This window comes from Belonocnema kinseyi, chromosome 3, assembly GCF_010883055.1.
Source record: "Belonocnema kinseyi isolate 2016_QV_RU_SX_M_011 chromosome 3, B_treatae_v1, whole genome shotgun sequence".
Classification (NCBI taxonomy): Eukaryota; Metazoa; Arthropoda; class Insecta; order Hymenoptera; family Cynipidae; genus Belonocnema; species Belonocnema kinseyi.
The window spans coordinates 68788160-68806039 of NC_046659.1; the positions used below are offsets into that span (position 1 = coordinate 68788160).

At 28.1% G+C, this 17880-nt stretch overlaps 1 protein-coding gene across 6 annotated transcripts in view; it reads left to right on the forward strand.

The window, feature by feature from the left end:
• The window catches only part of LOC117169197 (uncharacterized protein KIAA0930 homolog), a 47146-nt gene that overhangs the window by 10972 nt on the left and 18294 nt on the right, over positions 1–17880 (forward strand). For 3 of the 6 annotated variants that reach the window (XM_033355429.1, XM_033355430.1, XM_033355431.1), the window contains 2 exons: positions 13468–13787; positions 16839–17102. In XM_033355429.1, the coding sequence (XP_033211320.1) occupies positions 13482–13787; positions 16839–17102 (570 nt within the window). In that variant the 5' untranslated portion in view covers positions 13468–13481. Of the gene's footprint in view, positions 1–9288; positions 9712–13467; positions 13788–16838; positions 17103–17880 lie in introns of those variants that run through there. The other 3 variants (XM_033355428.1, XM_033355432.1, XM_033355433.1) reach the window with 2 other exon arrangements.

The window sequence follows — 17880 nt, forward strand, 5'->3', positions numbered from 1 at the left end:
ATATAATCTTGAATTTTAATATAATTATGCATTTAAAAAAGGGCCTGATAAATTGGCGAACACTTATAGAATTCAACGAAGGTTGACTCGCTATTTATAAAAACATAGCATCCTGGAATGGTGTTTTCATTGACACTGAACTTAGTTTTTTACGCATGAATACTTATTGGTTTGAAACTTTCTTTTGCAGGAATATTTAAAAAAAAAACCTTGTACCGTAAAAAATCATAAATAGTATCATTAATTTTTTATTTATAATTTTTATCAGGTGTGGAAGTTTTTTAAAATAAAAGCTTATTAAATTTTAAAGATATTTGTGATTGGCGATTTTTTTTAATTCGTTTTACCACTTATTATTTAATCAAAAAATATACTTTTTTATTCCAGAAGTGGCATTTCTTTAAGACCTTCAGATTCATAAAAAATGGTCTTGTATTAGTGTAAGAATAGGGTGGTCCAAATGACGTAAAATGCCTGAGCAATTTGTGAAATTAACAATTCCATGTCAAATCAAGAAGTTTTCCATGGATTTCCTATTAGAAAAAATACATTCTTGTAAATGTTATTCAAAATCGTTAATATAATGTGCAGCAAGTCTAACTTCAATATTTTTTATCACAATATTCCAAAGCCGCGTTTTTATTTCTTTTATTTTTTTTTTTATTTTTCAACCTATTATCAAATTTTCAGTTACACTGGACCAATAATAAATTAAATTTGAGAGAAATGATTGTTTAAGCAATTTATTACTATTTGTCACAATATTCTCTTAGAAAAATGCTGGGAAGTTGCAGTTTCTTCTATAATATTTCACTTTTTATCGACTTTTCAATTATTGTGAGGTAATAATGGCTGCAATTTAACAAAAATAATTGTTTAAACAAATTATTATTGTTTATAATTATCTTCGTTATTTATGCTGGGTAGCTGCGTTTTTTTTTTATTTTTATCTTTTTGTCCACACTGTTAAAAATTTCTTTCGGAATTTTACGAAACTTGTAGTGAAAATTTTTTGCAGTTACATGTTTCGTATGATTACGAAACGGTTCATAATTTCCAGTGGCGCTAACGGCATCATCTTTCAGTTACATGTATCGTAAAAATCCGAAATTTTTTCGTAATTTTCAGTAACGGTAACGTAAAATTCTAAGAGTAGTAAATTTTTTTCGATCAATTATAATTTTAATACATATATATTGTTTATGCATTAAAATTTTAATTAACCGAAAAAAATATATTACTCTTGGAATTGTGCGTTACCGTTACTGAAATCAGCTGCATTCTATATTTGGTCAAGAAGGGTCTCTTGTCAGTTCAAACTTCCCAGTGGACAAAAACATTAAGGATGTCCTAGAGACATCTTTGGGACATCCCTATGACGCCTTTTATAATATGTCTTTTGGTCATCCTCGGGATGCTCTTAAAACGTCTAATGTCAGTACGAAAGCTGTCCCGAGAACGTCCATGTCTTTAAGGCGTTTTTAGGTCATCTTTACTATATTGGACGTCTTAGAGATGTTGATTGCCCTGGCATAGGACGTCCTAGGAACGTCCGAAGTACGTTCTTGGGATTTTCATAGTTTCGTGCCCACTGGGTTACTCGCTCCTTATTTTGTCACAGAAACTATCAATGTTCACTTCAATGTTCACTTCAATGTTCACGATGCCAGTTGCGTACAAATTCCTAACACGTGACTCACTAACGATGAGACAACCGACGATTTTGCACTCAAAAGTTACTTACGAAGAAATTAATATGTAGAAAGAACTTTAAAACGCACGTGGCCTATTCTTTGCTTGTACTACGGCTTAGGCGAAAACGGCGGCGTCCTTCCGAATTGTTTCAAAGGGAGCCGAGTCATTCCGGGTATTTTCGTAATTTCACGAAGTATTTTCGTAATTTTCTCCTAAACTTCGTAACTTGCTCCTAAACTTCGTAACTTTACGTAAAATTGATAAATTTACGAAAATTTTATCGTAATCCCGAATTCAGTAACAAAAATTTGGAAAACCCCGTTACTTTTGCGTTTGAAATGTTTCGTAAATTCCCAAATACTGTTAATAGTGCACTTTTTCATTCCCAATAATTATTACCGCACTCTATGTATCAAGTGGATTATAAGTTGGAAATTTCAGAAAAAACGCAACTATCATTACCATATGAAAAGATAATTATAAAAAATAATAATTTTGTTAAATAATTAGGCTGTTATTTCGCATCCACTATTACCACACAGTAATTGCAAAAAGTGGATGACATATGTTAAATATTTCAGAAAAAAAACACAACTTTCTAGCATTATTCCAAGACAATATCATTAAGCATGACACTAAATTTTGTAAACAATTATTTTTATCAATTTGATTCAATTATTACCTCAGTCTAAGTGAAACATTGAAAATAAGTTGAAAAATTCGGAAAAAACTACTTCCGAACTCTATTCTAAGTAAAAATTCCTAACAAATAAATTAATTGTTTAAATAATTTCTATAAACATTTAATTGCCATTAAAAATTAGTACTTTATGTATTATACACCATTTTTATCTTAAAAAGCCACAACAAAATCATAATTAGCGCCAAAAACTCGCAAAACCCAATATTCATTTATGGGATTTTTCGGGACCCTGTAAAACAGACTTCTGGGGCTGTTTTGTCGACTATGTATGGTGATTAACCATTGCATTTTTAATTAAAAGGAACAAAAACATCATAAATTTGTAGATATTATCCACGATTAAATCGTTGAAATATATGAGGAACCAATATTTTATACAACAAAAACTGTATTTTTTTCAGAAAAAATCAATACGAAGGCAATGTTTATAAAATTACACCTTGATTCGGTTGAAGAATACAGTAGTCCACTTTCTATGATTGAGTCAGTGAAAAATGGGTCACTGAATAAAATTAGGACGAATTTCATTAATTTGCAACATAACTTTATCATATAAACGACTTATATAAAAAAATTAGCCATAATATTACTCCATTTTTGATTAGTAAGTTTCGTAATTGCTTCTTAACTATTTTAAGACATGTGAGTCCTGATGAAATTGTACTTTCCTGTCTTCTAACCGATAAAGTACATTATAGATATTCATATTTAATTATTCTCACAGAAATTATTTAACTTAACCTGCCACTCTTTAAGAAATACGCATTTTTCGATATCATGTATTGAGTGGTTTATCTAATACGTAAAATCTTTTAATTAGACAGATAATTTTTTAATGATTAAATTTCAATTTTTAATCAGTAAATTAAAATGTGCATCTTTTGACTGATTATTAAACTTTGATTAACTAATTCCTTTCAATTTTAGATCTTGAAATTTTGTTATAATATAAACTAAAACTTTACGCATATTATATTTGCAAAAATTTTAATGACTTTTTTATTCAAATTATGTTTTTTAGGCATTGAAATATAAATAGATTAAAATCACTGTTTTGAATCAAATTCTCATGTATTGTTGCGTACATTTTAGTCCTTCAATTTTACATTTACTATTTAAAATAAAATTTACAAATCTTGAAGATAGTGTAATAATACCCCTTATGTAAGACTTTATATCTTTTACTCAACGTATAAAAAATATTTAATAATTTTCATGGTAAACAGTATTTTAAGGTATTTCAAAGAACTGTGAAGTATTTCAAAGAATTACACTGCGACTTTTAGGGATTTTATGAAATCTCAAGGAGTTTCAAAAAAATGCAAAGTATTATAAATCCTTTAGGGTAGGATTTCAAATAATTAAAAAAGATTTGAAGGAATTGTCTAATAATATTTCAGAGAAAAACTCTTTTTTCAAGGAATTTCATGAGATTTTGAGCGATCTTAAGGTGTGACGGTCTGAATGAAAAGTCACTTTATTTTAAGGTCGTCCTGACACAGATTCGTAGACCTGGTCAGATAGTTTATTAATTGAAACACAAGTTGCAGCCGTAGCAGTCAAACAAGGAATGAATCTGTCTCTCAGGCCCTGCAGGGTCGGTCCCTGGAATCCAGAGTACAGGCGATATCCCTTATCTTAGAAAGGGAGGGAGTGCTATCTCTTCTGAGCCTACGATACTATTCTATTTTAGGAAAAAGCGTTGGTAAAGCTAGAATATTCTTTCTTATACGTTCCCGCTTTACAATAGAATATAGAAAATTTTTCACAGATTCCAAGGAGATTTCGAAATAAGTCATGGGATTTGCAAAAAAATAATTTGTAGAGATTTTGAGGGATTTGCATAGATTTTGAATGATTATAAGGAAAATTTATAGGATTTGGAACCCAAAGAGCACGAAATTTAAAGACCTTTTTAAACCGTCCAAATACGTCCTAAAAATGTCTTTGAAATATTGTATATTCTTAGAACGTTATTTGGCCTGACTTAGGATGTTTTTAGGACGTTCTAAAAACGTCTTGAGACAATGGTGTCCCCTGGAAAGATGAAAATATTTATACACTTTTTAAAGGAATTTAAGGAAATCAAAGAAATTTTAAGATATATTAAACTTACTCACGGCACTTCAAAGAATCGTAAAGGATCTCATGTGATACTAAGGTATATAAAGATATTTCATAAGACTTCAAAGAAACTTTCAGACAATTACAAAAGATTTTTAAATATTTCAGGAACTTTTAAGAGATTTAATATGGGTTTCGATAATTTCACGGGATTTCAAAGGATTTCCAGAGATTTCAGAAGATTCAAAAATATAACCACGGATTTGAGAGAAGCTCAGAGGATTTAACAAAATTTCAAAGGGTTTTCGAATATTATAAAAGATTTTAAGGAATTTCGAGGAATTTTAATTGAATTTAAAAGATTTTAGTACGTTGTAAAGAATTATAAGAGATTCACAAATATTACCATAGTCTTTAAAGATTTTAATTAATTTTAAAGGCACAGCAAACCCCAGGAATGAATTTTATGTTTAAATTGGATAAAAACACTGCAGCATGTTTATTTGATGAAAGATAATATTTATCTAACGAAAATATTTATTTGACATATGTAATATATCAAACGGCTACGTCAAGACTCTAGGTTCACCGGAAAAATGTACTTCTATAAATATCAAAATCCTCGCGGTATTCATTTTTTAAATCCTCTCACTTTATTCAAATGATTTTAACCAAGAAATGACTCACCTACACTTACAGAATACATAGGCTGCAATTTGGTTATTTTATATTTTATACTGTTTGTTTACCATTTTTGAAGTCTTCATCAGGATCGACAGAAACTAAAGGTTTGTTCAATAAAAGTAAAAGGACTGAACTTGGCTGAGTGTTCACTATCATGTATAAACTATACCGAAAGTGCAGCCTATGTATTCTGTAAGTGTAGGTGAATGCTTTTTTGGGTTAAAATCATCTAAATAAACTTATAAATTAAGACAATTTAAAAAATGAATACCACGAGGATTTTCGATTTTATGGAGGAAATTTTCTCGGTGAACCTAGACGCAGCAGTTTGACATATCAGATATGTCAAATAAATATTTTTATCAGATAAATTTTACCTTTCATCAGATAAACGTGCTGCAGCGTGTTTAGTATCCCATTTAAAGATAAAATTTATTCCTGGAGTTTACTGTGGGTATTTCAAAGACTTCAAGTGATCTCGTAAGATTTCGAAACATTTCATGGAATTTCTAGAGTTTTAATTGATTTTTAGAACTTTTGAGGGCTTTCCATCAATTTAAATGATTATAATGCCCTGGCTCCATGCTGTATTGAAGAGCATATCTTTAAGACAGCCTGTATTGAAGACACTGTCGCTGATAAGTCAAAACGGTGTTTAAGACAGGCTGTGTTAACACATGGAGATCCCAAAAAGTATTGAGCAGGAAAAAGAAAGGATTTAAAGTGAATGTGAGAGTACGCGACAATGTCGGCGAAAGGAGAAAGAAAAAGTTATTTTCAATTGAAAAACTGCTAAGTATAAATTAATAATAATACAATAAGTATTCTTTAAGAGAATCCTCATAACCCTTTAGAATAGTTAAAGAAATTCTAACCTAATTCAGGCCTCCGATCCTTTTATGTTGCATTGTAAAATTTGTATACAGTATATTTCTTTCTTTTTATTACACATTTTATTTCCTACATCGTTATGCAATGTTAAATGTACACATGCCTGGCGGAAAATTGTTCGACAAAATTTCAGATCCATAATGTTCCTTGAGGTTACCTGCAGCACTGACTTTTTCGAGCGTGTAGGCGTATACGCTTTATTTACAAAGAGTAAAAAAATTTCATTCTGTATTTTTACAAGATTACTTTAAAAACAAGAAAATGTCTTGAAATTAGTTCATACGGCATTAAAGTTGAATATATTAGTCATATTAAGTGTAATGATCTATACAATTTTTGAATATGCCGCTCCGTTCTGCCAACTTAAAATATACCGTTAAACTATTTTAAAGACAGACGACTTATAAGGAGTTTTTATGGGATGTTAGAGATTTTTACCGTTTTTAAAGGATTTTAAGGGAATTAAAGGATATTCAAGATATTTCAAAGTCAGACATGGCGTTTCAAATGATTTAAAAGGACGTCATGTGATACCAAAGTATTTTCTTGATTTTTGAAGTGTTATTTCAGGTTTTTTTATGAGATTTCGAAGATTTGAAGGAATTTCAAAAGATTCCAAAGTATCTCCACGGATTTTAGAGGATTTTGTAAGATTTAAAAAGATTTAACGAAATTTCCAAGTATTTCCGAATTACATAAAAGATTTTAGGAAATTAAAAAAAAATCACGTGATTTCAAAGGATTTTAAATCATAATATGCGGTGTTAAGGTATTTTCGCAAATTTTGAAGGATATCGGGTTATTTTAATAAGATTTTAAAGATCTGAAGGGTTGTAAAAATATTTTTTAAAGATTTTAAATGATTTTAAGGAATTTTAAGCAATATAAAAGGTTTATATGATATCGCGGAATTTCAAAGGATTTCCAAATACGATTATATATTTTAAGATATTACCAGAAATTTTGATTACTTTTAAACAATTTAAAATGATTTTAATATATTTAAAGGGCATGTGATACTTACAATTTCCCCGGCTTTTTTCCATAAAAATGAAGATTGTTTAAAACTGAATTCGGAGATGCTATAAAGTATCATAACGGGCGTTCCCGGACTCTTTTTTGTGGGATAATAACAAAAAAATTTTTGTGCTAAATAAAAATTTTATGCATATGTATTATTTTGAGGTAACGCCGTTTTTCATCTCTGCCTTTCCGATAATCTGGAAATTATTTATGAAATAAACTTTTTTGATTGCCTGCAAACAAGGTTAGTTCCGGGAGATTAGTTACTATGTTTATTTGTAAGTCAAAAGTTTTCGTCCATAAATATTGTTTAGTTTGGAAGTAACGCACGTGTGAATTGTATCACACATAACCTCGAAATATACACGCACGTTGTTAGCAATATCAAAATTTTTTTTATGAAAAAACACACATAAAAAGTGAGTGGGGACGTCGGTTAGCATGTTCGCTATCATTTCCCAAATTTTTAAGACAAAATATTTATTATTCTAGAAAAAAAAGCCGGAGAAACCAAAAACTTGTCAAATCGACAATTTTTTAAGTATCACATGCCCTTAAGGGATTTCAAATGATTCGGAAAGATTTCCACTGTTTTTAAAAGTTCCAATGAATTTTAAAGGGATTTCAAAATTTTCAAGGGTTCTCGTAAGGTTTCGAAATATTTCACAGAATTTTAAGGATTTTAACCGATGTTTAGAAATTTTAAGGGATTTTCACAGGTTTTTAAGTAAAGGTTATAAGCGATTTCAAATATTTTCGCAGTTTTTAAAGTGGTTAAGGAATTTCCAGGGAACCTAATAATTTTAAAGGATTTTCAAGGGATTATATTCAATATCCATCAAATTCAAAGACCTCAAAAAATTTTCACACAATTTAAAAAAAAAATTTAAGAGATTCATAAAATATTTAAAATAATTCACATAATTCCAAAGGATTTTCGTGATATGATTTTAAATGATTTTTAAACAAATTTAATAGATATTATAAAATTCTTAGCGTTTTATAATATTTGTATAAATTGCAAAGAATTTCACGAGAATTAAAATATTCCCGTGGGTCTAAAACAATTTTTTAAAAATTTTATTGAATTTTTACGAATCGTAAATATTTGAAGTGAGTTGTTAATATTTTAAGGGGTAAAAAAGGAATATCATAACATTTAAGGTATTTTAATTGAATTTTCAAGATTTGGAGAGGTTTTAATTTTATTTTTATTTTTGCTCATAGGAATTTAAAAATTGTAAACCTCCAAAGATGATGAAGTGTGAATTTAATGCCCGTAAAAATGTTGTACTTTTGAAACAGTATTAAGAACTGTACATTATAAATAAATTTTATCTGGTTAACAAAACTGACATAACAAACTAAAAATTATAAAATGACTTACATTCGTAATTGCGCATTTAAAACTTAAGAAACTTCAAAATAAATATTAGCGAATTCAAACGTTTGTTTGTAAACAATTTTAGTTTTAAGACTTTAAAATTAAACTATTTCTGAATTGCTCTTACAAAACTATCATTTTAAAACGAAATTATAGAAATGTTTCAGCTGATAAAAAATGAATAAGAAGTACCATATCATGTATATTAACGATTAATGTTCAAATTGATTGGACAGAATTTATTATTAAAAAATAATGTTTGCAAAAAAGTAACATTCAATGTCATTTTTACGGATCAAAATTAATGAAATTTGAATATTTATATCTTCAAAGTTTAATCATTCTAAAAATGTTGCAAATTCGTTTAAGAAAGTGGATTAATTAATTTAAAGATTATTATAAATAATTTTTGGCAGTTATTCAAATAATAATATTTTTAATAAATTTTCTGAATTTCTCAGTGAAAAAGTAAAAAGTCAGTATAACCAAAGATATTATCTTTGGTATAACGCAGAAAATCCTGATGAGGGGGGGGGGGGGGGGGGGGGGGGCGATCGTCGGTTTCGCCGCCCTGCAGTTCCGCTCCTGTCTCCTCTGCCTGAAAAAGCCTTATGTAATTAATGATCGCTCCATGAGATCTAAAATACTCATATTATAAATTAAACCTAGCCGCTGCATCTTTTCAACTGTTCCATCCCACCCCGGTCACTAACTGAAAATATAATTATAATCTGATTGTATAAAATGACGATCAAATGCATTTGAATTTTGGCGCCTACGGTTACTATGTCCAATGCGCATGCTCTGTATTATCGACAAGTTCAGCAGCCGCAGTTTTTTGTGCGACGCATCGCAAATGACAACTCGGAACTCGTCGCGAGTGAGTCGCGACGTGAATCTCAAAAGAAACATTTATTTGTCGAAGAAAACAGGAAAAGCGGTGTGCCTTAAAATGCGAAATTCCTAGCATTCTTAAATGCGTCGATCCGCCTGAACGACCTTGCGGACGACAGGACCTTACGTGTGTTTATTATTGTTGTACCGGAGCGCAAACAGTACAGTGGTTGTGATTATTTTATGAGCTCGCCTCAATTGGGCGACAGGAGGGAACTGTCAAATTGTCAAAATAGCCTGTAAAAATTGTTAGCCATGGCAAATTTTGCAGGTAGTTCAAGTGCTTTTGCAAAACCTCCTACGATGTTGGAGCAACTCCTTGAAGAAATCAATTTTCAAAGAACGAAAGAAATGCGTCAACTACTCAAAGATGGTACGTAACTACCATAACTAACATCCCCAGGGGTTCCCCTGGGGTACGGTTGATAACTTATTATCGATGGTTGCCTGAAGAATAAATTGATTCACGCAATTTTTACGAAAAACTTCATTTTAGATAATTATTCAATTAGCAATTTTTAAAATAAACAAAAACGATTGTTTATTAAAGTGCCAGGTTTTTTTTAGTTGCATGTATGATTTTGTAATATTTCGGATTCTGCAGAAACATTCATTCAATCCTGAAAATTTAAATGGATATATTCGAAAAGATTTTTTGAAAGTAAAGGAGGTTAGGGTTGTTTTGTTTGCAGATCTGCCAACTCTTCAAAAATAACAATATAATCATCGTGCTCGAATATGTATTTATACATTAATAATAACTGTAAATTATTGTTAAATTAAATACACGTTTTATACAGTCGTTTAACGTTTATGAATATACCTTCAAACGTCTGTACATAGCGGAGTCAATTCTTTGAGAAATGGCAACACTGATATCGATTTTAAAAATATATGTATATATTTTTAATTGTTGAAATATACACTACACGCCAAACTTACAAAAGACAAATATTCATAAATATTACTATTTTTTTTAATTACTATAAATTAATAATAATAATAATAAGAGAACGCATTTAAATACTAGATTTAGCTCACAAAATTTGTCGTAGTTAGGGCTTATATCATATAAATTACATAAGAGAACAAATGTTATATTGTCATCCTTTTTTAATATTTTTCTTTCTAATATTTATAATTATGTTTGGTTTATATAATTATTTACCATTACGGCATTACATTTACATTTTGCTTTAATTTTCACATAAAAAACGTATTTTTATAATATTTTAACTCAACCCAATCAATTTTTCTGCAGAAAAAAACAGAGTTATAATGTACATTGTGAAATCTAAATTTAAACATATTGAAATTTATTGTATAAATTTGAATTTATGAAATTATTTGTTGTTGCTCCAAATTATGTTAAATTTGTATACACAATAATGATAATGTTTATCGTTAAAATGGCCTTATATTCTTTACGTTTTTTTTTAATATATATTTTTACATATATTTTTAATGTTGAGTATATATGAGTGTCAGCGGTAAATGGCTTGGAAAATATTCATGTAATTAAAATCTCATTATCGGTTGTTGACAAAAAAAAGTTAAAATTGACTTAATCGAAGTCTTTTGTTAGATACGTTCGTCCCGATCATTTTTGCGTGTTAAAAGTGTAATAATTTGTTCATCATTTTAGAATATTTTTTAAGTTTAAGTTTTCCTAATTATGAAATATGCATGCGTAAGGCGTTTTGGGGTAAGGAGCGTTTTTAGTAAAATCTTAATATTTCATATGAATTAACAAAGATTTTGAACGAATTATAGACATTTTTGAACAAATTGTTAGATTTTTAAACAAAAAGGATAAATTTTCAACCTAGAAAATGTATTTTCTATAAAAAAATACGAATTCTCAACAAAATACATCGATTTCTAACCAAAAACTAATTGAATTTTCTACAAATTATATACATGTTTACGCAAAGAAATAAATTTCCAGATACACAATTAATTTTTCACCTAAAGCAAGAATTTTTTAAAAAGTGGTTCAGTTTCCAACAAAAGGGATTAAATTTGCACTAAAATTATGTTTGATTTTTTAACGAATAAAATAAATTCTTAAGAAATTAATTTAACTTTCAAACGAGGAGTTGAATTTTTTAACTAAAAACATGAATTATCAACAAAAAATATATTATTTGATATTTCAGAAAAAATATTCTAATTTTGAACATATTGATTTTCAACTAAACCGTTACATTTTTTAGTAGTGTAAATGGATTTTTTAATATGATTTTTAGCCATGTAATAAAATTTTGTTGAAATGAACTAGAGGATTTACATATTTGACCGCCTCCGCAAGCACGTTTTTTTTGTTAGTGAGCATAATAATTCTGGAACAGATTATCTAAAATAAAAAAAACTGCAAGAATTCATTAGTATATTTCTAAATGAATTTCGTAAATGAAGGGATTATCATTTGAATTCAAATTTTTCTAAACCCTTCGATAACGAACTCCGTAAAGGAATATGCTAATAAAATCTTTTTAGATTTTTTTTTATTTCCAATAATCCGTTCCAGAGTTATGATGCTCACCGCAAGTAATAATAAAAAAGGTGTTTTTGCAGCAGCGTCCATATTTCCCATAGTTTTCATAATTTTTAATGAAGAAGTGCTTACAAATATTTGTAGTAATAGATATACTGTAGTCCATTTCAATAAAATTTTATTAACATAGCCAAAAAATCTTGAAGCTCCCTTAACATTATTGATCTTCTACCAAAAAAGACTGATTTTCAAAAAAATAAATTTTTTAATCAAATGGAATAATTTTATACCAAAAATACGAATTTTTAACCAAACACATGAATTTTCATTTAAAAAGAATAAATTTTCAACCAAAAATGTAATTAATTTAACTTTTTAGTTCAGAAAATTTATTTTTATAAAAAAACGCATTTTCAACTAAACAGCTAAACTTTCAACCAAAGAAATTTATTATGACTTAACTAAAATGGTGAATCCTTAACGAAAGAATTGAATTTTTAACAAAGTATTTCAACCAAATAGTTACATTTTGAACTAGATTGTTGAATTCCTACCATATTTTTAAAGTTTTAAGCCGAAAATACGAATTTTCTAGAAACCAGCTGAATTTCTAAAGCAGAAAAGAAAAAAATGCAAGCAAATTGGTAAAATTTCAAGCTAAAAAAGACATTTTAGGCCCTGAAGAAGTTACTAAATTGTACTCTTGTAAAACTAAATACTTACTGTCATTAACACATTTACTTTCTAAAACTAATTTCATTGAGGTTCCACGTTTACTTAATTGACAAAGTTTATAATTTATTTATATGTATGTTAGTTTTCTAAATGTATAAAATGTTAGTAAGATTTTGGATGACTCCTTATTTGTTTATTCATTTATTATTATTTCGTATATTTATGATTAGTACATTTATTAATAATAATAATGTTACTAGGTGCTGCTAATATTATTAAGTATATCACACTAATATTTTTAAAATTATCAATCAAGTAACTTAAATTTTTCTACGTTTAATGGAGACTTGAAAATATATTACGTAAGAAATGGTTTTGACCACGTCCCTTCATACAAATAAAGGTAAAAGTTTATTTATGAACTTAAATTTTTCAGTTGAAAAATATCTACAAAGAAAGTTTCATGTCAGTTTTTAATTATTCGTCATGTTTTCGAATTTTCAAAAAATCATAAGTTTATTTTTATTTCTTCAGAATTAAATTCTTAATACTATTAGATACAATTTTATAACTTGAGTATAATCAGAGTTCTGTTCTTATTTTCTCGGAAATAAAGGTGAATATATTAGCCTCCTGTAATGTGCAAACACATCAGTTTCAGCGGAGATTATATTTTCTTCAGCCAATAAGTTGACAGAATAATTATCATGTAAATCAGGCAATGTATTTTTGCATTGCCAATATCCTGCGGAGGCAATAAGGAAACTAGAATCTCCAGAAGCGATAAGTCAAAAAAATTACTTATGCCATTTTTCATTATGTAATAAAATCTAATTCAGTGTCTAACAAAAAAAGAATTCCTAATGAGTTTTGCCAATCAGTAATTGAAAAATTATAATTACTGATGATTTGAATTAAATTTACTAATTCAGCAATTTATCAATTTATTATTTTCAGATTCGGGATTTGTAATGCTGCAAGGAACAACTTATTGGACGGATCTGTTTGTGCGGCATTTCCTGTTCCAAGCAGAACATACAATCGATGGCGATGATCTTCTATTCTTTGTTCGAAAAAAGCATGTAAAAACTTCTTCAAGATATTTGCCAAAGTTTGAAACGGAAGTGAACGTTTTCCGGAAGGATAGCAAAAAGCTGCCAATTGGTGATCCTGATATTGATTGGGAAGAAACAGTTTACCTGAATCTAGTCGTGCATCAGTTCGATTATACGCTAACACTCGCCACTTGTACGCGAACGAGCCCAAAGGAATTACAAGTAATATAATCTCTTCATTTCTTAATTGTATCCTCATGATTCATACTCTCGTTGTTATTCAGTTTATTCGTTTTTCAATAAAAAATGAAAAGAATGCTCTGATTGAAAGGGCGAAAGGCAGTCCAAGAAAAATGAGAGTTATATAAATACTAAAATAATAAATGAATCACTACCTACTAAAAAGAGTTAGATACATTTAATTATTCAGAGGAAATAAAATATTGATGGAATGATTAGTTACTTTCAAACTCTAAGGGAAAAACATTTAGAGATGTATTAGAATTTTTGGGACAATATGATAAATGATTCAATAGAGCGATTAGAATGATTTAAAAATGTTAGCTGTTCAGATATGAAATTGAAGAAAAAGAAACTAGTGTCTTGTTATTAGGACAAAGTACTACATTTATAACAAAATTGAGCCGTTCTCCAGAAAAGTCGACTAAGTGGACTTAGTTTTTGGTAAAAAATAGAAAAGGATATATTTCGGTTTTTTTTCGGTGCCAAAAACTTTGGCGGTTTTTCCAAAAAACAGCTCAATTTTTAAAAATGAAAAAATATATAACTTCATGATTCAAAAGGAACCAAATCTGGCGAATACACATTTAAAAATATTAAATTCAAATAAAAAGAGAGGTAAAAAAGAGAGCCTATTAAAAGAAACTTATTTTATTTTTGATACGTGATAATAATTTCAATAAATATCACAACAACTTTTTAATTAATTTATGAAGAATTTTTTATGCAATAACCCCGTTTTCAGAAAAATGTTATCTATTTCTGTACTGTCACTCTTCAAATATTGTCACGAATATTTTTTTGTTTTAAATTTTACTGAACATGCGAAATTAACTTTTCTTTATAATTTCGAATTTTTAGATTATAAATCCAATATTTCGAAATTATAGATCTTCCGATTTTTTCCTACTGTTCCTGGAATTTGAAAAAAAAAACATTCATAAAAAATCCCGAACATATATCATTTCCAATCCTTGGATAATGGATATCTTATCTAACCATTAGAAATAAAAAACAAAAGTTTAAGTTTAAAATTAATGAGCTTAAATTTTTTAATTTTTCATATGAAGTTCTTCAAATTCAGAAGAGTTTTACTTTGAATGTTTTTATTTTTAGTTTAGTTTTCAATGTTGACAATTAAAAACTTTTCAGCGTTGAAAGTTTCAATTTATTAATTTTTATGGTCAGAAAGAATTTGCCCAATTTATTTTTCTCGTGTTTATATTTCTATTTCTTTTTTTCAGTTGCTTCCTCCTGACGATCATACTTTTAATTAAAAATTGTATTAGTTAGTGAAAAATTCCACAATTTTGTTAAAAAGACATACTCTATTCAACAATTTTGGTAGAAAGGTAACTTTTTATTGATCACGTATATTTTAGTATTGAAAATTTAATTGTAATCTTTCTTCATTGGAAACTCAACATTTTTTTTTAATTCACCTTTTTAATTCAAAATGCATCGGTTTAAGTAGAAATTTGATCTTTTCGGAATAAAACTGCAACTGCTTGGTTATAAAATTAATTTTCGTTGGTTTAAGTTTCAACTATTTTGTTGAAAATTTATCTTTTTTTGTAGAATCAACTGTCTTTTATTTAAAATTATAATATATTTGGATGAAATGTCGACTAGTACATTATTCGTTGAAAAATCATTTTTTGCGTGGAAAATGGTACTAATGGATTAAAGTTTGAACAATTTTGTTAAAAAAAAAGATTTTTTGTTATAGATTAAATATTTTAATCGAAAATTAATTTCTTTTATTGAAAATTCTTTTTTTTTTTTTTTGTTAAAAATTAAATTTTTACTGAAAACTTAAATATTCCAGTTGACAATTCATGATTTTAGTTGAAAATTTATTATTTTGGTTAAAAAATGAACTATTATCTTGAAAATGCACTTTTTTAATTGAGAATTTAACTAATTTGTTAAAAGTTAAACTACTTCAGATGAAATGGTGTTTGTAGGTTTTTTTCTTTGGTTGAAAATTTAATTATTTGATTGAAAAATAGTTTTTTGGTTTGAAATCATTTTTTTAACTGAAAATTGATATTTTTTGGTAGAAAAATAATCCCATTGGCTCCATGTACTTTGCTTAAAAATTCGTCTTTTTGCGTAAAAAATTAATCTTTGTGGTTAAAAAATAATTTTTTGTTTTTAAAATTCATTTCTTTTGGTAGAAATTTCATCTTTTTGGTTGAAATGTTCTATTACATTTGTTATTGATAACTTAACTGCATTTGGTTAAGAATTCAACTATTTGGTTAAAATTTCAACTATTTTTTTGAAAATTTTATTATTTCGTTAAAAATTAAATTCTGCTTCTAAATGGCACTACACGTTTTTTTTTAATTCGTTTTTTTTGTTGAAATAAAACATAATACATTTTCCAAATAAAATTTAATCTTCTTTTTTGAAAATTCAACTTTTTGGGTACGAAAATTAAACTGTCTTCTAAAAATACCGTCTGTTTGGCTTGAAAATTCAACGTTTTTTAATTAAAGCTCAATCTCTTTTGTTTAAAAATTCGACTATTTGGTTGAAAATTCATCTTCGTAGCTAGAAAATGAAAGTGTTTGGTTAAAAATTCAACCATTGTGTTCTTGAACATTCGTCTATTCAGACAGAAAATTCGACCGTTTGAATTGAAAATTTATATTTTTGTTGGTTGAGACTTAACTGTCTTCGAAAAATTTCTATACTTGGCTCTAATACGTAACTGTTAAGAATTCATGTTTCTTCGTTGAAAATTCAACTACTTGGTGGAAGGTTAAACGAAAATTCATTATTTTAGTAAAAAATGCATATCTTTGGCTGTAAATTAATTTGGTTATGTAGAAAATCCCTTTGGCCACTCAACATTTCAAACAATCAAATAAATTTGAAAATTTTAATCTGAAATTTTATTGTTTTTTTTTTCGTTTATAAAAGATTCTATATTCAGGAAAAATGAAAAACTGGTCACGGAAAAGTCAGAAAATTTTGAAAATGATGTGTTTTTGGCCACCATGCTAAATGAATATTTTTAAACAGGTATTAAGAAGACACTCGCAGAAAGTGTATGCGAGTCCTAGTCGTCGACGAATGGACGCGAAAGGCGAACACGAAGAGATGACGTATCCACACATCTGCTTCATGGTAGATAACTTTGATGAAGTTTTCTGTGATATACTAGTTAGAGATGGAGAGATGGTATGCGTCGAATTAGTCGCTTCCGACAGAGATGGTGCTGTTCAAGGAGTTATATTCCTTGGATCCATCAGATACGACGCACTGAAGAAAGTTTATGACGCCAGGGTAATTAATAAATTTTACAATCTACCAGAAGCGGCGGAGCCTTTTTTCTAGAGGGGGCAAGGGCATAAACTTCTAATATTTTACGGTACAATTTGCACATAGTATAATACTATCATACTATGTAACAATATGACATAAATAATAAATGCGAGTGTAAAATTCTTATTGCTAAAGATTTCATACAAAAATTTCAAAGACTGCCGAAAGATTTCAATGATTACCCAAAGATTTCGTAAACATTTCGGATAGATTCAAAAGATTTCACAAAGATTTCAATGATTGTCCAAAGATTTCACTAATTTTGCAAATATTTTGGATCGATTCAAAAGATTTCGGATAGGTTTGAAAAAATCACAAAGACTTCTATTATTTCGCAAAGATTTCTCAAAGATTTAAATGATTTCGCAAAGATTTTATAATGATTTCAAATATTGGGTCAAGATTTTTAGAGAATTTGTAAAGGTTTTACAAATAATTTAGTGATTTCAAATATTTCACAAATATTCCAGATAGAATTCAAAGATTTCAAATATTTCGCAAAGATTTTTAGAAAATTCGCAAAGAGTTTACAACGATTTCAAATATTTCGCAAAGATTTTGAGGGAGTTCCCAAAGATTTTACAAAGCTTTCAATGATTGCCTAAAGACTTCACAATGATTTCAAATATTCCGCAAGGATTTCGTATACATTTCAAGGATTTCACAAGATTTTAACTATTTACCAAAGATTTCTAGAGAATTCGCGAAGATTTCTGCAAATATTTAAATGGTTTCCCAA